The sequence below is a fragment of the Haemorhous mexicanus genome, chromosome 12 (assembly GCF_027477595.1).
Source record: "Haemorhous mexicanus isolate bHaeMex1 chromosome 12, bHaeMex1.pri, whole genome shotgun sequence".
In the NCBI taxonomy this organism is placed as follows: Eukaryota; Metazoa; Chordata; class Aves; order Passeriformes; family Fringillidae; genus Haemorhous; species Haemorhous mexicanus.
Window position 1 is genome coordinate 14,812,107 of NC_082352.1, and position 22,977 is coordinate 14,835,083.

General features: G+C 45.4%; 1 protein-coding gene across 1 annotated transcript in view; it reads left to right on the forward strand.

The window, feature by feature from the left end:
- Positions 1–253: 253 nt before the first annotated feature.
- The window catches only part of WDR59 (WD repeat domain 59), a 49,022-nt gene continuing 26,298 nt past the window's right edge, over positions 254–22,977 (forward strand). Inside the window, exons 1-12 of the mRNA XM_059857200.1 lie at positions 254–369; positions 4,541–4,590; positions 6,147–6,282; positions 9,428–9,513; positions 10,414–10,494; positions 12,564–12,601; positions 14,504–14,592; positions 15,045–15,161; positions 16,120–16,197; positions 16,944–17,100; positions 18,789–18,868; positions 21,008–21,140. Of these exons, the coding sequence (XP_059713183.1) occupies positions 316–369; positions 4,541–4,590; positions 6,147–6,282; positions 9,428–9,513; positions 10,414–10,494; positions 12,564–12,601; positions 14,504–14,592; positions 15,045–15,161; positions 16,120–16,197; positions 16,944–17,100; positions 18,789–18,868; positions 21,008–21,140 (1,099 nt within the window). The 5' untranslated portion in view covers positions 254–315. The remainder of the gene's footprint in view (positions 370–4,540; positions 4,591–6,146; positions 6,283–9,427; positions 9,514–10,413; positions 10,495–12,563; positions 12,602–14,503; positions 14,593–15,044; positions 15,162–16,119; positions 16,198–16,943; positions 17,101–18,788; positions 18,869–21,007; positions 21,141–22,977) is intronic.

A 22,977-nucleotide genomic window follows, 5' to 3' on the forward strand; every position in this document is an offset into this window, starting at 1 on the left:
CACCGATGAGCGGGCGCTGCCCCGCGGAACACAACCCTCGACCCACGCCACGCACACGTCTTGCTCTGTAGTGGGGCTGCGACCACCCTCGGGCCTCTGCGGCCAGAGCCCCTCCGGAGAGACCGGACCCGCACGGGGACCCCCCTCCTCGGGCCGTGGGACCCCCCTCCCCGGCTCCACGGGACTCGCTGCCCTAGTTCACTGGGCCGGGGGCGGGTGGGGGGTGGGAAACGGCGGGACTACATCTCCCAGCAGTCCCCGCACGGTGCCCCACAGTGGGCAGGCGCCGCGCAGGTTCCGCCGAGGCGGCCCAAGATGGCGGCGCGCTGGAGCAGCGAGAATGTGGTGGTGGAGTTCCGAGACGCCCAGGTCGGGGGGCCCGGGGGCTGCCGTATCACCGCGCCGGGGGGGGCAGCCCCCGGCCGGCCCGTAACGAGCGCAGCGGGGGGAGGTCCCGGCCCGGGAGGGCTCGACGGCCCCGCGGGGCCTTTCGGCGACGATGGCCGCGGCTGAGGCGGTCTGGAGTCGTTTGCGCGGAGATAACGCATTAATTCACGGGGCACTTAATTTCTGACCTTAATTAGGTCTTGTTTTTTTTTTTTTTTTTAATACCTTTTCAGGCCTAACATACGATATTGCCACTTCCCACACGTCTTTCCTCATTTCCTTTTGCTGGAGGAGCTCAAGGCCAGCGTGGATGGGGCCCTGGTCTAGTGAAAGATGCCTGCGCATGGCAGGAGGTTGGAATGAGAGGAGCTTTAAGGTCTCTTCCAACCCGAACCATTCTATGGCTCTGTCACTTTTCACGGAGACTGTCTCAGCTACTGTCTCACTGCCAAGTAAATTGCTGGGTGTTGCTTGATTAAAATAAAAAATGGCTTATATTTTTTTTCGTGAATAGCAAAATGGTCAGCTTTTGTTTTTGAAGCTGATGGTGATAGTAGAGCTTGGCTCAGAGTTTGTTTGTTCACGTGGTGTTTTAGGAGTTGTTCTTACATCCTTGGAAGTGTTCATGGCTAGGCTGGACAGGGCTTTGAGCAACCTTTTGAAGATGTCTCTGCCCATGACAGGGATTTGGAACAAAATGATTTTAAGGTCTCTTCTAACCCTAGCCATTTTAGGATTCTATGATTCTGTTCGAAGAAATGTAGGGGTTTTAAGGTGTTGGCAATAGCTTCACAAAGTTAGATACAGAAGGTGAACTATGAGCTACTTCAGCAGGAAACCCAGAAAGATTTTTAAAAAATAGTTCTAGAAGCTCTCTTGTCTCTTTGTCCTCTTGTGCTGAAGCAGTAAGGGCTCTGCCTTCACCATTGCAAACAGAAGCATTGAATCCTGTGTGCTGCATCCATCTCATCTTCTGTAAGCTCACAAAGCTTTTCACTTTTGTACCTCAAAAGCTTTGTATTTTCCTCCCAAAAGCGTTCAAGCAGCCACGTCTGCTACTGAGAATTTGCCCTCAGGAAGCCAGTAATGAGATCTGAGGGTACATCTTCCTACATCACAGATTCATGTTGCATCTGGCTCGGGAGAGAGGGCCTCATGACTTTGTTGCTTACTCATAATGTCTGGTGTGTGGGAGCAGAAGGGACAGGTGTTGCCATCCCATGCTGCAGCAGTTGGTTTCAGTGTCACTCCTGCACTGGCACAAACCTTGGCAAAGGGTGAACATGGGTGTTTCAGTCACTTTGCTTTACTCTGGTGTGATCTTCCTGGAGCTGTTCTGACCTGCCTGCTGTCCCACATGAAACCAGAGAACTGCTCTGGCTGGGGCTCCCAGACTGCTGCTTCAGGCTAAACTCATTTATATATTTGTGTCTGAGCTTTTTTTTAGGAGTCTGCAGGAACATATTTGCAGGTGGGAAACCTGAGCTTGAGAAATTGGAGCACCTTGGCTGAAATCATCCAGCACCAGTCTTGAGCTCTGCATATAGGCCACACTATCTCCAAAATCCCTACCCTAAAAACAACCTAAATGGAAACAAGAATCAGAAGAGTGGGTAGCTGTTACATTTATAGCCAGTACACCTCTGCAGGCACTGCAGTTGTCTTTGTTCACCATGCTGGAGTGTGTAATGAGAAAGCTGCAACACCACATCAGAAAATCACTGTGTGTTTTGGGACCTATGTTACCTACAAGTGTCATTTTTCTGTACAAGCTGACAGAGGTGGCAGTCTGTGTACTCGTCTGATTTAAACAGGCCCACAGGCTCTTCTTGGGCTGTTGGCACTATCAAAAGGAGAGCAAAACTCACCCAGTGCTGAAATGGAACCATTTGAACCAACTCAGTGTGTGGATGGGAGGTTAGGGATGCAGGGAGCTGGTATTGCTTGTTAAGAGTCTGCAGCTCTTGAAAAACATCATAGCCGTGTCAAACTGGGTTGGTGTGTTGCCTCTCAGGTGAAGAGAATGAAGCTAATTTGGAAACTAATGAAAGTTCACACATAAAATGGAGTTTTCCTTGGCTTGCCTAGCAGAAATCAACTGAAATGCTGAAGTAGATGCTTGAAGGCTGAGAAGATGCTGCCTGGGCTTTGGGTTCAGAGCAAATTCTCAAATGTGCAGTGCTCCTACTGTGCTTACTCATGTTCTTGTTATTCATGAACAGCAGTTATAGCTATCCACAGTGTTGTTTTGGGATAAAAACTGCTTTCAGGTTGGTTTGTTCAGTTTCAACTCCCCCTTTCTGGAAGGCTGTGCTGTGAAGACTGACATATCACTATTAAATGACAACTGTTTGTTTTTTTTTTTCCTTTGCCTAGACAAGGCTCTTGTATCATAGGGAACTGTTTGTTGCTGTAAAACAGCTTAATTTGTGACCCATCAGAGTAGCAGCCTGACATGTGAAACTTTTTACATCATTCTGATTGTTCATTACATTCTATGATGCTTGGTGCCTGGAAAAAAACAGTTTACCAGTGTTCATTATTGAAAACAATTTGTAAGGACTAAGGAGATCCTGGTGCCAACATTAGAAAAAAATAAACTTGTATATGAAATTATCAATCATTTAAAATTGACATTGTTTTTTTCTGTCTTGGGGAAAGATTGCTCCAACTGTATGAAACGTCTCCTGACTAGGTCTTCATCACATGAGAAAGCTCTGATTACTGTAGTGGCTTTAGTGATCCTCATTTTAATTTCTCAGAAGAAAAATGTGTACCATTTGGGAAAAGTTCTTTTTCCTGTTGATTTGTTTTGTTTGTTTGTTCGTTGGTTTTTTTATATAGATTCAGTAACCTACTTTTTTGCAGGTTTTATTCTGTGTTTTGCAAGGTGCTGTGGAGTCTAGAAAGCTAGAATTGTTTCCTTATCATTTAGAGATCTTAAAACTAGCTGTTTATTTACAGCATTAGCTTTAAGACTAGGGAAACCTTGCCGGAAGATTGGATTTGCTGCCTAGGAAAAAGTAATTGAAAGGGGGTTGTTCCTGGAACAGTAAAAGTGGTGAAATGGGGTTTGGTTTACCATGAGCTCCTGCTGAAACTCTGCAGGCAGCTGTAGCTGTTTGCCATGTGGTCTCTAGAGGAGAATGGGTCTGTGATGCTGCTTTTCCCTCACTTGGGGTTTTTGCAAGGAGTGAATGGGCCCTGGCTGAAACAGCTCAGAATTTGTGATGAATATTCTACTGTCAGATCTGACTGAAACGGAATGGGATTTCTGTGTTGTCTGTCAGGTTTTAGTGATGCTTGTAAGTAGTAACTGTGGGACATGCTGAAGTCTTGTTACATCCATGTTGAAAGCACTTAAAGTCCTGAGCAGCAGCAGGAGATTCATCCTGAGCCTTCAGAGAGGCAGCTTTGAAGATGACAGCAGTTAGTGCGAAGAATGTGGGGCATATTCTGATTTTTGTACTGTGAATGCTCAAAACTCTATTGAAGTCATATCTTTGTTTATGGGCAGAACTGTTCAGCTTTCCAAGTAAAATTTTCCTTTATTCTCTTGGCATTTAAACAAGATGATCAGCCAGTTCATTCTGCACAAAAAGAGAGGGAGACAATATGCAAACAGTCCTTTTTTTTTTTTTTTTTTTTTTCTAATGGCCTTTAAGTTATCTCATAGCCTTCTTTACAAGCAATGCCAAGTAAATTCTGATGCCTCTTGGCCATCTCTCATTTTTGAACACCAGCCATACACAAATGGTTGCACTTCTATCTCCCAGTACATATATAATTAAATCTGGCCCTGCAATGAAAGAGAGAGACTCAGAAAGTTCCTGAGCAGGAGCAGAGGCTGATTAATACAGATTATTAGAGATTGCTGATTGAATGGCTGCAGCTGTGACTGCCATAGCAGGAAGAAGGGAGCAAGGTCTTAATGCTCATAATGTTGTCTGCTAGGTTTTGTTTTCAGCTTATGCTAACGAAGATATTCCTGTGTGCTGTCCTGCATCCCAAAATCAACCACTACACCCATTGCCCCTCTGTGCTACTTTAAGGGGGTGTTACTTTCCTGAACTCCTCCCTAAAGCCGTATGTTTGACTGAGCAGCTGACCTGACAGGTTTTGTTTAATTTTGTTCTGTGTTTCTCTTTAACAGGCGACTGCGATGTCGGTGGATTGCCTGGGACAGCGGGCGGTTCTCTCGGGGTGAGTGTGACAGTCCCCGTTAGAAGTGTGACAGTCATTTCCACAAGCCAGACCAGCAACCTGCAGGCTGACCTCAGCTGGAGGGTTGATGGATTCTTTCAGAAAGGTGCAGCTAAATTCTGTTCAAGGCTTAATGAAACTGATTCTGGGGCATGTTCCCAATGGGATACAGGTTGAAGAGACAGCAACAAGAGCACAATAAAATACTGGTGTGGCTTTCCTGGTAAATTCCTTTCCAAATCCCCATATGGGAAATGGAGCATCATGAAGTACTATTTGGATTGTCTTGAAATATGGATTAGATTATTTGCTAATAAAATTTGCCTCAAATATTCCCACAGGGCTCTGCTTCTCTGCTGGTTCAGTGTGGGATATCACAAACACAGTAGGTGCCACAGACTTCCAAGCTGCCCAAGTTTCCGGGAGAGCTTGGTCTTATGTATCCACCTCCAGGGCAAGTCTTCAACTTTTCCAGCTCCTGCTTTTCAGTACTATCAGCTAATCCTGTCCCCCTATCAGTGACACAACTGCCACACCAATTAGGATGTTCATTTCAGAATCATGTGAGTATAGTTGATCTTTGGTCAGTTTTCAAGGAACCGAATCCTTTGGTACAGCTCAAAGCGATGCTTACTTCTGTGTAAACCCTTAGTCTGGCAGTGCTGTACAGGAATAACAGGAGGAATGGCCAGTGCTCAGAGCAGCTGTGTGGTCACTTTGCAGCTGAGATAATGCTCATGTGGGTAATTATGTAGGGTTCATTATGTTTTGATGCAGGTCCTCCATAGGGTTCAGCTGGCTCACAGTTATTTCTGGGCAGTTTCTTTTGCTTGTAAGATGAATCACACGGGATGATACCTTGCTTTGTGGGGAATTGGCCACATCCAGCAGGATGTATGAGCTCAGGTTTGCTATCATGCAGCATTATTTATGCTGCATATAGAGTTAGCTCAGGTAAGTAATGGAACCATATCTGCAGGACTGTGTCCACCCACGTTAAAAAGCTGCTGCAGCTGAGCATGAGCTCTGTGCAGGTGTTTTTTTACTGTTGGTAGAACCAAGCCCTCAGAGTGGTGTGGAAAGAAGCACCCACGTAGAATCATCTTTGTCAAGGCTCATTAACTCTTGCTCAGAGCAACCTATCCAGGCTGAAGCTGTTGCATTGCACTCCTTGGACTGTGCCACTTAGGCCCTGCTGCTGCAGCGTTAGGCCTGCAAAGCCTGTTTGAATGTGTTTGCACCATTTTCCAGCACTTCTTTTGTATCCAAGTTATCTGGGTTTTTCTGTGGTGCAAGCTATCTGTTACAATTGCAGATCCTGTTTGCTTTCAGCGTGTCTTGACTTTGTTGAGGGCTTGTGGGTTTTTTAAAGTCAATTCTGAAGTACGTAGTCAAATGTCGCATTTTCAGGAATTGTGTTTTCTCTTGTCTTGTGGAATGCCTTTCTTCTTTTGGTTCTTGTGCCTCTAGACACAAGGCTGTGAGCTCCATGTGAGCTTGAGGTTTTGAGATCAGTCCTGTGAGGTGCAGCTGCTTTGTGTCTGTGTGTCTTGCAGCCGCCGCTTCCTCTACATCGTCAACCTGGATGCACCGAACGAGGGTCACCGCAAGATCTCCCGGCAGAGCAAGTGGGACATTGGCGCCGTGCAGTGGAACCCCCACGACAGCTACGCCTACTACTTTGCAGCTTCCGTAAGTTCACTCGTTTAAAAGCTGTAACTCATCTTCTACCCTGGTCTTTCTTTCATGGGTGAGCCTCTGCAGAGCTGGAAGGCTGTGTGGAGCTGGCACAGACATGCTTCAGCAAGTCACACTGCAAGATCAAGGCCTAATTCTGATTTACTGCCAGCAAGGTGTTCAGCTGAATGGCTCTCGGTTATTGGGCAGTCAGGGTTGCATCTGGTTTTCCTTGCTTGTCATTTACAAAACACTTTGCCAAATAAATCAAGCATCCAAATGGTTCTTTTCTGGAGGGAAATGATCTTATTTTCTGATTTCCAGTCTGAGATTTGTGCACTTCTTGAATTTCTTGCTCTGTGCTGTTTTGTTTTCACCTCCCTGCCTTGCTGCTCGGCTGTGGTGCACCAGGCAGTCTGTAAATAGCACAGGTCAATACTGGCTTATAGCTTGGGGTTTGCAGCTGGGCATGGACTGTGTCAGTGAGGAGTTCCATGAGGCAGTGGGTTGGGCTGAAGAAGCAGTAATGGCTGTGTGAGAGCGAGTGCAGTTTTCAGCTCTGCTCACTGCTTGGACTGTCATGCTCTGCAGCTTGTTCACCCAGGGCCCTGAGCTCTGCTGGTGGAAATCTCAGCCATCACCCACAGCACCATGGCCATTGGCACCAGCCAGGTGCAGAATGTTTTCAGGGTGAGCTGCCTTTTCTACTGTGTTGTCTGCTTTTATAGCCTGGGAGTCCTGGACTAGCTAGGGATGAAGAAATCTCTCTGTCTATTCTTTTGAGAAAACGCCTAGTTGAAGGTGATTTCTTAGGATTTTTGTTCCTTCATTTGCTATTTTTTTAATTAAAAGGCAGTTTTAAAAGTGGACTGGTGCTGTCAGCTGGGAGCCTCTGGCTGTTTTCTCTCTGACATTCCCCAGCCTGTCTCTTTCCAGCTCTGGCACATGTCTGATGTCTTAAAGGAGCCTTCAGCAGCAGTCTTCTTCTGAGCAGAGAGTTAGTAAGACTGGCAAAAAGGTGTCCTTCAGTGCCACTTCTGGGTGCAGTCTGTGGAAATCAAAACCAAGTAAGGAAATGCACTGGGGAGGTCACAAGTGGAGCAGGAAAGCTTCTTTTCAAACACACTCTGAAGACAATATCCAGTGATGAGTTCATGCAGATCTGAGCAGGACCCTGCTGCAGAGGAGAGCTGTGCCCATCTCGCCCATCTGAACACTCCTACCTCTTGCTGCACTGAGTGGATACAGGAACCCATCTTGTTCAGACTGAAACCAGGTGTAGCTGGCATCAAACCTTGCTGCTTCTGTTTATAAAAAAAGATGCTGTGATGCTCTGGGGATTTGAACATAGTTGCTGAGACACACTGGTTGAGAAATCCCCAAGATGAGATCAGGCAGCTTTTTCAGTTTGGGTCAAAAATACCACCTTTCAAGCCATTTCACTGTGATGTAAACAGCCCAAGGGTCTTACCTTTCTGCATCCCCATGGATGGAAAAGGGATGTAAAAGGCTGCCATCCTGTTTGCCAGCAGCATCATCTGGTTTGAAGTCCTGTTAATTGGAAGTTTTACAGGCAGAGGGGAATCTGTCCTTGTGTTTAGCTTCTTTCCAGAAGGACTGGAGCAAGTTCTTTTGCTGTGCTTGGTTGTGTCTGCCCTCTGGCTCAAGCATGTTTTTAGGGACTCCTAAGCTGTTGTTTCAGAAATGATGTTGTTTTCAATCCTAGATCCTTGTTTTGCCTTTTGTGTGGCCACAGATTCTTGAACAAGGGGGTGATGAAATTGTTGGAAGTGAATACTGATACTTACGAAAATCAGTTTTTTAGAAAATGCTCCTGTTGGGAGGAGCAGTCTCTCTGGTGATCATTATCTTGTGTCTTGTCTCTGGAGTCCTGGGTAAATCCCATTGGGTAATTTCACTCTACCCCTTGAATACTTCTGTCAATGAGAAACATGCAGAGAGTTTTTTCTTGCCCTAAGCTCTTGTGCAGCCCTGCTGTGAGCAGTTAGAGTAATGTCATATATTATTGCTGAGCTGTGATGAGTCCTTTCATTTCAAAGAAAGCTGTAATGTTTTATCTGTCTGCAAGTTGAAATTCACATGAAGCAGCTTTGGGGTAGGAAGAAAATCCACCACCACAAAAAAAACTGCCACAAAAATTGTAATGTAACAGTTGGACTCAGTGATTTTAGAGGTCTTTTCCAACATCAACAACTGTGTATTTCTATGAAGTCTCTTATCTTTTCCCTCATCTACCTAAATGTCTGAAAACAGGGGGCTAATGAAAATAACATTTTAAGGTCATGTTCTTTCAGGTTTTGCAAAATCGGCGTGAATTTCCAGTCATGATCCACTGTGTTTGGCACTCTGTGTGCACCCACAAAGGCAATTCCAGCCCCAGAAAGATTAGACTTGGCTTGGCCTGAAGTGAACCTTGATTGAGACAGAACATGAATTTACAGCACAATAATTAGTTTCAAGTAACTTTGCATGTGGCTGCATTTGGGCAAGGATTTATTCCTGGAATGAGTGAAGGAACCCTGAGTAATGTTGTCATTGATACATCTGGTTTGCTGTTGTTTTTTACAGCTAGTGATAAACACTTAAAGCTTTTCTCCTGGGCTGGCAAGGATTGGGGGAATACCCTTGAGGAGATGTCCTTGAAGCCATTAGACTGTATTGTTTGTGTTTGGCAATGGCCCTGATTATCCCAGAAGGGAACTGAGAGAGAGCTGAGGAAGACCAGTGGTAATCCATCATCCCCCTCACCAAAACCTCCACTTGTGAATGTAACAGACTGGCAGGGTATTCCTGCAGAGAGAATTTGTCTGCCTGTTGCCTGCAGTTACAGCATGTTGTTAGGAAATAAAGACTGAGAACATAATTTCATGGAAAGATTTTGCAATGTGGAATTTTTTTTCTCCCTTTCTAGTTTATCTCTAGTTTTAAGTGGGTGTAATTAAAGTGTAAGCTTTTGAAAGTCCTTGCAGCCTGTATTTCATCTTTGCTCTCCTGCTTTGGGCAAGGACTTCGCTAATCACGGCATGACTCATTGTTAACTGAGGTTGTTCAAAGTGAAGGGAACCTGGTCCTAACACACAGATCCATGTCCTACCTTGTTGGCCTGAGACTGTCTCTCCTTTCTTCCATCTAATTGCAGAGCAATCAGCGCGTTGACCTGTATAAGTGGAAGGAAGGTAATGGGGAAGTTTGCACATCTCTGCAAGGACACACGCGTGTGATCAGGTGAAGAACAAACAATGCTCTGGGCTGCTGAGTGGAAAATACTGCATTGTTTCATAGAAGCTGAATGTTTTGGTCCTGGCTCCACTCAGGCTCTGCTCTGAGCCTGTTTTTACTCACTTCTCTGGACTGGAGTGCCTTCCCATTTGGTGATGATGTCATGTGTGAAGTGGCTCACCCTCTCATGGCTCCCCCATTTTACCAGCTTAGCCCTTGATGGCTCAAATGTCATTTCCTTAGGCTGCTGTCCTTGTAAAAAGCAACAGCCATCATCTGGGAAACAGATAGCCTGTTTATTAAATTGAATCCCAGCTGTGTTTGTGTGATAGCAGCTTAATTAAGGCAGGTAATCCCAAAGACCAAGTTTAGAGAATGTTACAGTGGCGCAGGGGAGATTTTTGCCTCTTGTTTTAAGGTCACATTTCAATGCTGGGTTGGAAATAGAGTTGAGGGACTGCTTTTACTTAAGCTCCTGACTGTGGGAAGTATTTGCAGCCCTTGAAATGACAGTTGTTTGGGCTGACTGGAGGCTGTTTGTGTCCCAGGTGCACTTGGTGTTCCCAACAGGGAAGCATCCCAGAGTGAGGGGTTGATGCCAAGGATGTGTGGTTACTGAGAACTCTCTGAGACAGTGTTCCTTTGCCTGGAGGGGAAAGAGCACACACACAGTAGCTGTAAAGTTCAGGACTAGGAGGATGCTTCACTGGAATTTACTTAGAAGCATTTCATTGCTTCTTGGAATTTACTTAGAGAAATTATTAAGATCTTGCTTTTTACTTTAAAAGTTTCAGTAGATGTCATGGAGTTGCTGTGAATTTGTTGGAGAATGTACTGGCAGCTTGTGAAAAGTTGATGCAACATCTGTGTGCTTTTCTTTACTGATCTATGATTTTGCATTTGCAGTGACCTGGACTGGGCAGTGTTTGAGCCAGACCTACTGGTCACCAGTTCTGTGGACACATACATCTACATCTGGGACATCAAGTAAGAATCAGAATGTTTCTGCATATTGGGGAAATCTTTTCTATAATTATCAGGGACTCTTTTCTATAATTATCAGCTTGCAGGAAAAAGCACACCCTGATGGGAGCTGCTCTTTAGCTGTGCTTCTGGGGTCTTCAGCTATTTCCCATTGTCTCCAAGATGACTTCTGTTCCCCTATTTTCAAGCCAGTTCAGAGTCAGTGATGGGCAGTAGAGTGGCACAGTTAAGCTACAGCTGTCTGGGTTCACACCCTGCCCACTTCAGATATTTCCTTGGGGGCTTTTCCTGGAGCCAAGGGTTGTTCCTCAATTTGCTGGGGTTTTTTTAAGCTCACTTAATGAGCACCATTTCATGATCCTATAGCCATTTTCTACTAAATTCATTAATTCTTGCTGGTTCTCCCTCAGTAGTGGGAAGACTGACAATGGTATTCAGGAAGGTTTTCCTGTTTGTACCTTCTCTTTTTTCATGCTGTTGCTTTCTGCTATGAGTATTTTCAGGGTAGCAGATATTTCCAGCTATATGTCCAAATTTAAGCTGCAGATTTTACACCTGAGAAGCAAGGAGCTGGTACTGGGACTGCTGGGTTCTCTTGCTAGCTGTACAGCTCTTTATGACCCCCAGCAAATCACATTGTTCCTCTCTGCCTCCCTTGCTCAGTTATAATAGGAGGATAATTATATAACCCCACTGCACCAGGCTACCCGGAGGCTTGCTTAGTTCCTATGAACAAGCACTTAGATCCTTGGTTAAATGGTGCTTGAGAATGACAATATATTATTAATGTGTAATTAAAAGACAGAGATACAATAACTGCCGGTTGTTTTCCTGTGATACTGTCTTAATGCCAAGAAGAAAAAATAGAGATGTCTGAAGGTTGTTATCAGAACTCCTCCTTTAACTCTATTGTGCCCTTCCATTGTTTTGTGTCTGCCTGTATCACTTGCCCAGAACTGCTTCCTTAGGCAGTCTCTGAAAGCCTCTACATCCCACTTGTGCTGGGAAAGGCTCTGAGCTTGCTGTGGCACTGAGGTGCTGGTGCTGCTGGCCTCCAGCAAATTAATATCCTGCTGAAGTGGCTGTCTCTAATGACACCTTAAGGAGGTAGCCCTGCAGTAAGGGCAGCTGGAAATTCCCCACTTAATTTTTCATACAAAATAACTTTTTGATTAGGCAGAAATTCTTAGAGGGAGGAGTGCAGTCCATTCCAGAAAATGTTCTGTTTTTCAGCAAACAGAAAAAGCTGTAGATAATATTCCTTATTTTCACTGTCACTTTTCATGAAAGAGCAGGTGAAATCCTGAGGAGCAAGGCCAGGAAGTACATTATTGCCTTGATCTATGCCCTGGCTGCTAGGAGTTGTCATGGTGCCACACTGGTTTCTGCCGCTGCAAAATTTGGTTTGTAGACAGACAGAATTTGGTCTGCACACAGCTGGGCTGATTTTCTACTAATTTTGTTATTATATGCTAGACATGAAGTTTTTGTTCTGTAGTAACTACTCCATCTGCTTTGAATCAGAATCTGCAAAGGCTCCATGAACACATCAGTGGCTTTTGTTGAGCGCTTCCACGGCTCTTTTTGTTCCTTTAATCCTCCTTGGAAATGCTGTTTTGTTGCTTCCCACAGCAACAATTAATGAGCCCTGTTTCCTTGCCTACCCAGTTGCAATATGCCACACTTTGTGTATGTTTCTCCTCCCTCTGATCCGGTCCAGCTCTGTCTCTGTCCTAAACTTCCTGCTGCATGTGCTGTCAAGACAGGATCCTAGAATGGTTTGGGTTGGAATGGACCTTAAAAATCTAGTTCCATCCCTCTGCCAAGTGCAGGTACACCTTCCACTAGACCAGATTGCTCCAAGACCCATCCAGCCTGGCCTTGGACACTTCCAGGATGGTTGCTGTCCTCCAGATGGTCACCTTTATTCCATTTAGTGCTGGTGTATTTTGGTAAGCAGAAGGTACATTAGGTCCCAAGGCAGCAATTACCTTAGTGCTGGAATAGCAGGGAGCTCGCTGGGAAGGCTGGACTATGCTGTGTGTACTTACAGTGGCCACATTGTATTTCAGAGACACCAGGAAGCCCACGGTCTCACTCTCTGCAGTTGGTAAGTCTGATGTGTGTGATGTAGGCATTAAACAGCATTATTGTTGCATGCCCCTGCTGTTATTGTTCCCTCCCTTCATGCTCCAAGGCCAGGTGTGGCGAAGTGCAGGAGTGCTGCCATGTGTGATTGTCCCATGTAGGAGCAGCCTGAGAGGCTCCAGTTCGCTCCTTTTAGAGAAGCAGAATTCAGAAGAGATGTGGAGCCCGTTGAAGTTCCCAGGCATGGAGGGCAGTCATGGTACTTGGATTTGCTGCCCCAGCATTGGTGAATGGCCACATGGAGCTTCCTCCCTGCTTAACCACCTTGCTGCACTGCTTGTCCTGGGTTGCTTATCTGTAATTTCCTCACGTCCTTTTATGCTTGATTGAATCAAATGAGGAACTAAATCATACCCCAAGCAGCTCTCTGTGCTGTCCCCTCATTCACTCAGGGTTGGATACAGCAGTTGGCTGCATCCACTTCCCTGGGGCACCTGCAACGTGCAGGGAGCACAGAAGGTGCTGTCTTTGGGCTGTGCTTTCTCTGGAAAGGCTCTTGTCCTGGCTGCTGGCAAGGTGTGTGTCCAGCCCCTGCAATACCACCAGCTAGCAGGTGCTGTGTGTCTGTCCTCACTGGCTGGAGCTGGGACTGGGCATGGATGATGAGCAAAACGTCCTTTCCCTGAGTTACTGTCCCCAGTACTGGAGCAATCCTTACAATGTGTGACTCTCATGCTCTGCTGCTTGCATCTCCTTAGGCAGCTCCTATTCCCCTCCCAGCCAGCAAACCTCTCTGTCACAGAAATGCAAAAAACCTTACTGAGTCAGAGAGAAGCAGTGGTCAGTTCTGGTGTCTGGGGTGAGGTTTCACGGCTGAGGCAGCCCAGCAGCCTGCTCCCCAGAAAGCTTCCTTGCTTCCTTCCTTCCTCCTGTGCCTGCTGCTGTTTAATGCTGGTCCAGACATTTGTGTAGCCTTCAGTGAGTGGATCAAACCAATCAACTGGCAGTCTATTTGCAGCTTTTTATCCCCCAGAATAGCTTTTTGCCAGGTTGTCAGGATGAATCTGCTCACTATGCAGCAGGAGGTGGGTAGTGGAGGTGGGGAATAGCAGCAGGCTGAGATCTGTTTAGCTTTCTCATGGATCTCACCTTTCTGATAGCTCAAAAGGTTTGAAAATACTGGCAGAATAAGGGTGAACAGATACATTATGCTTACAATACCTGAACAATCCACATTAACTGAAGCTGTGCTTTGTTTCCATTAGAAATAACCACCCATCATCTGATTTGACTGACCCTCAGGGTACCACATATGAGTCATATCTGAACCATCATCCAGTTTCTTTACACTGCCATTGGTGTCTTTGACTTCTGTGATTTATTTTAGTGGATGGACCTTTTAGTCCACCCAGTGTGTCCACCCAAGGTCACCTGCACTGCAGCCTTCTCCTACACCTGTAGTTTAATCATAGATCAATAGCACTAGTTGACTGTGTAGCAGCTGATAGTATGGGGGGTGGTGGGGAGATGAAACAGTCCCTGAGCACCTAGAATTAACTTGAATAAAAAGAGAGGGGATTTGGGAAGGAGGTGATGAACCTACATCTCTGGTCTGGAGGAAGTTCCTCCATTGGAGCTAATGGACATGAGTATTCTAATCAAGTACAGCCCCTGGCTAGAAGATGTGATAAAGATCTCTAGGCATGCAACTGGAACATTTGCTTTGCTGTCCTGAGGATACAAATGATACACTAAGGAACCAGGAGTTAGTAATTTTCATGCCATCCTTCATGCTGGCCTTCTGGGATATCCTTCCTCTGAACTGCCTTTCCTGGGCTAAGAGCAGCTCTCGGCCCAGCCAATGGGACTACTGTGCTCTTTTCTCTGTAATTGCTTGTTTTGGCCTGCTCTGTTTGTGCTGCAGCTGGAGCTTCCCAGGTGAAATGGAACAAGAAAAATGCCAACTGTTTAGCAACAAGCCACGATGGGGATGTCCGAATATGGGACAAAAGGGTAAGCTGAGGAATTTTTGAACAGTCTGTACATTTTCCCACCTACCCAATACAGATAAATGCTGGTGACAGATAAATACTGAGGAAATGTACTACTTTATCTCAGATCTCTCTTGTGGGTCAATTTAAGCTGGAGAGAATTGGGAGTCCAAGAGTCTGAAGAAAGTATATAGGTAACCTCCTTCCTCAGAGACTGTACCTGTTACCATTTTCCTTTTGATCTCATAGTACTTAACTGTTGAACTGAGTATAAAATATGGTCACTTGGTGGCTGGAATTTGCCATACCTTCACAGAATTTGTTCTTCAGCTACTTATGCTGAGCTATTTGCCATTCCTCAGCAGGGGTGGTTGTTCTAACTGTCTTGCCCTGGTTAAAGTCTCTTTTTATGCCAGAGAACTAGACCAATTTTCAGGTGTCCTATGCTGAGAAGGACAGTGTCTCTCCTTGCAGAAACCCAGCACTGCAGTGGAGTATTTGGCAGCTCATCTCTCCAAAATCCACGGTCTCGACTGGCATCCTGACAATGAGTATACACTGGCCACTTCCAGCCAGGACAACTCTGTCAGGGTAAGTCCTATTTCTGAATTCCTCCTGGGGAGTAGGAAGGATAGTGGAGCAGATCCCCTTCTGCTGCTGCTGAAGTTTTGGGAAATGCTTTGCCATTGGCAAGATCTGGATATTTATTGTTTGGTTTCTGGCCACCTGGTGTGTTGAGCCAGGACTGCACTTTCAAAACAGGCAGAGAGGTGATTGAAGAATGGGTGCACATACATTTGCCACATGTCTGTGGAGATTAGGGCAGTATTGAAGCTGAAAACTGTCTCTGGCTGTTGATTGCCAGAAAGGAACAGACCACACATGCCAGAAGAGCCTTTTTCCAGAAATTCATGTTGCCAGCCTCAAAGTGATTATAGTAACTTGAGGGGAGACATACTTCAGCCCCTGGAGTTTCCAAACTCATGTTGAACAGGATTATCAATAAGAGACTGCCTGCAAGCACTGCTGTGCAGGGCCTCTTACTTGGGGGGAAATAGTGTGCTTTGTATATCAGCCAAATGGAGTTCATTCACGTTGAGCTAAGCTCTGAGGCAAATGCAATTGATGTGTAGTCTAGCAAAGCAAAAGGTTAGATTCTTCATTAGAAAATTAGCAGTAACAGCAGGGTGGGCTTGCCTCCAGCCTGGACTGGCACGTTGGCTGGCAGCCTGCAGGGTACCTTGTAGCTCTGAAAGCCCAAGCAGGCTGCCTGTCTCCCTGCTCTAATTACTCAAGCTATGATCACTGTGAATATGACCCCAAGTCACTCATTTTCTAAGGGATGCTGCCAGATGCTGATAGCTTGGTATTTGTCCTTTGGGGCTGTCTCTGCTGTTAATGAATGGGATTACTAATGATGCTGTGGGCACCCTGGCATGCTGTTTGGTCTGTTCTATCTGCAAGCCACATGGAAAACTACAGCCTGAAAGTATAGCCAGCTGACTCCTGCCTTTGCTTGCCTTTCACTTGGTTTGTATTTTTTTTCCAGTTCTGGGATTACCGTCAGCCTCGGAAATACCTCAATATCCTTCCCTGCCAGGTTCCCGTCTGGAAGGCAAGATACACGGTTAGTGAGAAAGTCCCACCAGTTCCACTTGTGCTCTGAGAAGAATGCACAAAGAGACATTAAATAAAGAACTGCCATAGGGTTTCTCACCAGTTCTACTTTTGGACATTATTAAGTTGATTTTAAAAATCTTTCTTGGTGCCTAAAAGGCGTAGAAAAGCAGCATCCACAGTGGGGGCATTCAGGAGGAGTGGGCGAGCACCCACCCAAGTGAAGCTAAGGCTCTTAATATCAGTCATAATCCCCAGAGATCTGAACGTGGCCTGAAGCCAGTGCTGTGCTTTGAATCTTGATCCCCTTTCCCTGTCCAAGCAGTGAGGGGTGTAGGACTGGTTTCCATGTTCCTCTGAGCATCTTGGACCCTGAGGAGCTGCTGGGGCTCAGTCCCCCGGTAGCAGTTCTTGCAGCTCCAGGCATACTGCAGTAAGGGTTCCCAGTGAAAAGTCAGTGGTGAAATCCCTCCAGCCTCACAGATGGAAAGTGAGGAAGTAGCAGAAAGAAGTTACTCACCTAAAGTGAGCTGCATTGAATATCTCAGTGTACTACAGCTTGTCCCTTGAAACACAGTGTTTTTGCACACCAATTGCCTTGCACCTTCCCAGGTTTTGGTCTGGTTCTGTTTTGTGCTGAGCTCATTTAAAACCTTTGCATTTGTGTTGGTGGGAATAGGGAAAAATAAGAGTATGATAATAGCACCATGGGAACATAACTCTCCCTGGCTAACTGGAAGGGTGTTTCTCCCTAAGCCTTTCAGCAATGGACTGGTGACAGTGATGGTCCCCCAGCTCCGTCGGGAAAACAGTCTCCTCCTCTGGAATGTCTTTGACCTGAACACGCCTGTCCACACTTTTGTAGGACATGATGATGTAGTACTGGAGTTCCAGTGGAGGAAGCAGAAAGAAGGTGAGTTCAGGGTTGAATGTGCTCTCTTCCCTGCACTGTGGCTGTCACCTAGCCAGAGACCTGGCTCCTGATTGCAATGCTATTGCTTTTTGACTCTTGCCTTTCCTTGAAGAAGCTCCTGCCCACCTTCCTGCCCCCCACTGCCTCCCTCAAGCTACAGCTGTTCTGTACTGGTTGTGTGACAGTGCTTACAGAAGCACTGCCTTGTGTCCATGCTAACAAAGCAAATCTACCAAATGCTGAGTGGGTCAGTGGTGACTTTCATTGCTTCCACTCTCCCGGGAGTCTCTTTCTAAATGAATCTTTCAGTATAAATTGTGCAAATTATTAGATAGGTGCATGAGTGCAGATACCCTTTCCCTACTCAGAGCTGCAGGCTAACCAGTTAACCCCTCAGCATGGTCTGGGTCAGCAGCCTCCAGCATATCCCAGACCACAGACCCAGCAAGCACACCTTACTTGTCTGCTGCAAGGCAAGGGAAGAATAACGTGGCATAGAGAGCCTGCTGTTAGAGTTCAGTCCTGACTAAATTTTCTAGTGTAAGCAGCTAAGAATAGGAGATTCCATACCAGAGGTTGCACAACCACACAGAGCACAGCTTTGTTTCCAGCACCTCAGCTGCCACTGACAGAATGTGCATGTCTGGCTTTGGTGTCACTTGTGCTGCAGCTTTGCGGTGCTGTGTGAAAGTGCTGGTCCAGTCCTTTCCCACCAGCTGCTGGGGCCATTCAGTTAAGTCACGTCCTTCTCCATAACTTGATTTTCCCCTTTCAAAAGGAGGAGAGCAATGGAGAACTGTGTAAGGATCTGTGGGCACAGGCTAAGATAGTTTGTGAATGAACATTGAAGCAGGCTTGAGCTACAGTTGGTTGTCTTAGCTGCTTTAATAGATACATACCCAGGGTTGGGCTTCTTGCTTGTCTCAAGCAACATAAATCAATCACACAAACATTCCAAGTCTGCTTCAGTGTGGAGACAACCAAGATAGCATAAATTTTCTTCCACAGAGTCTGTTGTGCTGTATTTAGACAGCCCCTGTGCCTCAGCAGAGGGGTGTAGGAAGCAGCTGTGCAGCAGCAAATTCTTAAGCATAGCAGCTGTTTGTCGAGGGAAACTTAAAACTGTGTCACAAGACCTAAACATGGACATAAATAGGTCTGTGTACCTCTGCCTGTTGATAAATAGTATGTGGTTAGATCTGTTTCCTTACAACCTGAGCTTGGCATCATCCAACTCTTTCAGAAGGAAGAAGAGGAAGGGGAGAACCATCTTTTCATTGCTTAGAAATGTTTTAAAACATCTACATCTTGAAACAGATTTGATTAACTAAAAATATTTTCACTTTACAGTTACAGTGGAGAAACATTTATTTTTACTATACTATTTCTTCTATTTAAATACTGTTGTGGGTCTTGTTTATTCTGGTTGTGTCACATTCATTGTACTTGGTGCTTTTGGCTTGTAAATCACAGCCTGTTTAGAGGTATGGTGGCTGTGGTGTGGGGAGACACAAAGGCTGATGTACCTGGGTCAGTTTGAAGCTGAAAAGGACTTTGTGTACCTTTCAGTTTAGTGCCTTATCCATTGGATGTGCCTGCTGGCTTGTTTGAATCTGTTTACACTGAACACAAGGCTGAGATAGTCTCTGTTTTCTGGTGGGGTCTCTAATTGTTTCTGTCCTCTCTAGGCTCTAAAGATTACCAGCTGGTTACGTGGTCCCGGGACCAGACGCTGCGCATGTGGCGGATTGACTCTCAGTTGCAGAGGGTACGTGGATGCTCTGCTTCTTGAATCGTAGGCACTTTTCTTACAGTCTGCATTCACCTCCCCTTCCTTGCACTCCCAGTCACTCCTCTGGTATCATTGAGCTGCAGACACAGAAGGCAGCTGCTGTTTCACTTTTCTCTTCAGCTCCAGCCCAAAAATATCCCCAAGGAGACCTGTAATGGGTCTTCTCTTTTGAGCCTGTGTCTCAAAAGTTTCAGTGGCTGTACAAGGCTGCTTTGTTGTCTAACATTAAATGCAGAAGTTTATTTGGAGAAGGTGGAGGGCAGTTACTGCCTGCATTGCCTTTAAAATGCCACAAGACTGTATTTCTTGGTGGTTTAGGTGCCAGATAAATGTAGGGATTGTGCCCTCCTCTACCTCCACTTGTGTCCATTGCCTCTAAGCCTGGGGTGGGTGGTGTGAGTGTGTGGATCTGCAGCAGTTACAGATTCTAAAGCAATTACTAGAACAGCTGTGCTGGCTCATACCATAGGTTCATATGGCCACAGTGGGCCACATGGCCCTATCACACCTTCAGCTGATGTCTTGGGAGGGGGTAAGAAGGAGGCAGGCATGGAGTGATGTTTCTCTCAAATGCCCTGTCAGCCTCCTGCTGTTTGCAACTTAGAGGCTCATTGAGTCTGGCATCTTTGTATTCGATAGAGTTTGATGAATGTCACTTCCATAGACTTGTTCTCTTTTTTTCTTGGACCTGTGTAAATTTTTGTCACCTTAAACATCAGACAACAAGGAGTTTCATGGCTTTTCTGCATGTTATGTGGAAAACCATCTCAATTGTTTATTTTGCCACCTAATTTCATTCAATTGAAGATAAAATGAGCAATATTCTCTGTGTTACTGATGATTCTGTAGGCCTCCATCATATCCTTCTCAGCTGCCTCCTTTTTCAAGTCAAAAGTTCTTGATTTAATTCATCCTTTGTACTAGAACTTTGATTGTCCTTTTGCCTTTCACCACCCTTTTTCAGTTCTAGTATATACCTTTGGGGATGGGGATCTGAGCTTTGTTCTTTCCAAAGAATTCTCAGTACTCAGTTTAGTTTGTAAATTGTTTGGCATAATTCCGTGAAATCATCAGCTTAGTCCTGCTTCTACATCTTGTTCCCTCAGCTGGAACTTTCAGCTTGAAATTTTTCCCGATGTATGTTGCTTTATATTTATCTGAGCCAAAGTTCATCTTTCATTTTAATACAGTTGCTCTTGTAAGGTCCTTCTGTGATTGTTTGCCATCAGCCACACTTGTTACTGCCCTGAAAAACTTGGTGGCATCAGCAAACCTGGTCATGTCGCTATTCACCTCCTATTCCAGGTTTTTAATGAATATGTTGAGAAGCATGTGTCCCAGCACAGATCCTGCAGGAGTCCTGCAGGTCTGTAACAAACTTTCTCTGTGAAAAATGACCCTTTTCTCCTACCTGATATATTTGTGAACATTTGATTTCTTTCCTGTCTATAAATCAATTGTTCATTCCTGTCAGAGCCTTTATTTTTCCTCTGCTGGCTCCCAATCTTTTGTCCATGTCTTTGTCTGGATCAATCTTTGCACATGATGGCATGTTGCTGGTGACCAATGCTGTAATTTGCTACATCACACCGTTATCCTTTCTCTTCCCTTCATCTTCCCCGTTTTCTTGTGCTGAATCCAGGGTTTTATAGTTTCATTTTCATAGAGGACCTAGAACAATAGGACCCCATGTATGTACCTGGGTCTCTAAATCCTTCTGGAGTGTAAATATCAAATGCAGAAAGTGTGCTACTATTAAATTTGATCTAAAAATTAAACATGTTTTAACAAATTAATTCAAGGAATTGAAGTAATATCAGTTTTAGTTTTGACTAAAGGTAAACCTCTGTTTCCTAGTCTGGACCTGTCAATTAAGTAGCTTTTTAAGTGAGCAGGAGATTTGGCCAGGCTGTCTGAGGTGAGAGAGTTGAGGGTGCTGGAAAGTGAAAGATGACCCATCTTTGTCAGAGGAACAATGCAGTCTTAGTCGTGACTGTTGCGTGGATAGACCCACCTTGCAAATCCATCTGTCTGGAGAAGTGAGTTGTTCAGTGGTGGCTCTTCCCACAACTTGGATTCTGTTGTGCAGCATGTGGGTGTGTTTGTTCTTTTCAGCTCTGTGCTAATGATATCCTGGATGGAGTTGAGGACCTCATTGATGGGATTTCTCATCTGCCAGAGCCGGACAAGACCCTTCACCCCCAGGATGCGGAGCCCCAGCATAACTCTGGACATGGGGATGAGGAAGGTGAGAGAAATGATGGCTTGTGGAACCTCAAACACCAGCATCTTTGGGGTGGGAAGAAGATACATCTTGGCATAAGAAAACATAGGCAAAGCACAACTTGCTGCTGTTTCAAAGGTTAATGGATTCCTCATCAGGGAGGAGGAAAACCACTAGGGGTTCCTCAGGATAGTCCTCCCAAGTTTTTTCTCTTCCAACACAATGTTTCTAGCTGCAAAATGAAGCTCTTCCTTGTCATGATTTTAGTTTAATTTCATGCTCTTTAGGTTGTAGCTATGGCTTGTTGCCAAAGGTAAGGCAATCAGAAAGTGAATTCTCCTTTTTAAGACGATAGATTAGTTCAAGCTGAGAGATGAGCCTTCAGAAGAGGGAGTGTGTGAGTAAGGCGCTCTGACACAAGGTGCTTACATCACGCCTGGTACCTAAACATTTCTGCTGGGGTCACTGTGCGAACTGATCTAACAAGGAGGTGTTTGATGGTGTCTTCACCAGAAGTAGATATGGAGACAGGTCATGAATTTTTGGTCATGTATTGATGGAAAGTTGCTGAAGGCTAACAGAGCAGAGGGGGAAGGGATAGTGTCTCTGGCTTCTGATATACTGGGGGGTGGATGGGAGACACTGACAGAAAGTATTTGTGCATCCTTACAGAATAGAAGGCATGCAAGGAAGGAACATGAAGGAGGTTTAGTGTGGTTAAGGCTCTGGCCAGGTTAAACATTCAGGGTTAGTGTTTGAACAGTGTAAGTACAAGGAGAGGAGGTTATAGCATCACATGGTGATGTGCATGGAAAAAAGGTATGTAAAGGGATTTCCACAGCTACACTGAGGAAGAAGAATTGGGTGCACCAATGCCTTAGTGTCAGTTTGGGTTTAAATTCAGAGCTCCTTTCAGTGTTGCAGCTGTGCCACAGTGGGTCCCCATGTGATGGGTTTAGGGGGAAGCAACTTGATTCTCCATTTGGCTTGCCAATAAACTGCAGAGAAGGGGAGAAAGTGGTCTTTGAATAAAGGAGCAGTTGTGCAGTCCCTTAGTGAAAGCATCTCTTCCTAACTGTAAGTTTCTTACTCAGCAATTAACAGTGAAGTTCCTCTCTGCCTCCTGTCCTGTGTGGCAACAAAACAAGTTTCTGAAAGCCATCAGAATTTCTGTCAATGTCAGGGTTTTATAAGAGGATAGAAAAAGCCCCAGATACCTGTGCTTCCCATGAGCAGTACTTCTCAGGCAGCACAACCTCTCTTGCTCCAGCTGGGAGCATTCTCATTCTGAATGCCTGGCCTCTCTTTTTTCCACAAGTGAGAGTTAACTCTTCCACTGTCCCTGATGGTGCACATCCAAACATCCCATGTGGTTACTGTGTGGGTCTGGTTTCCATGTGGTTTCTTCATTGGTTCAGACTGTTTTTGTTTTCCTTGTGGCCAAAGGGAATGAATATGGCTTTTTTGTAGCAGGGTAGATTTTGCTGCAAATAATAGGACTGCAGGATTAACACACAAGCAAATCCCTAGGTAGGAATTTCAGTTCTTTCTAGCCAAAAAGCTGCTGTGGACTGTTGATGTTTCACCCTGGGGGTGGCTACATTTCAGCTGCAGACAAAGCCTCCATGTTACATTAGTAAAACACTTTGGGGGATCTTTTGAAGAGATCAGTGCTCTGCAGGTGAACGAGAGAGCCCCAGCTGTGCCTTTGCTGCACAGCGCTTGCTGCTGCTTAGAGAGGAGCTTTAGGAATCTGTACAAACGTGGGGCTTTGGAGGATTAAAAACTAATTGGAAGGGAATGGGAGGAGAAGACAAAGGGAGGGTACTGCCCATACTGGGAACCTCAGAGATGGCTTTTC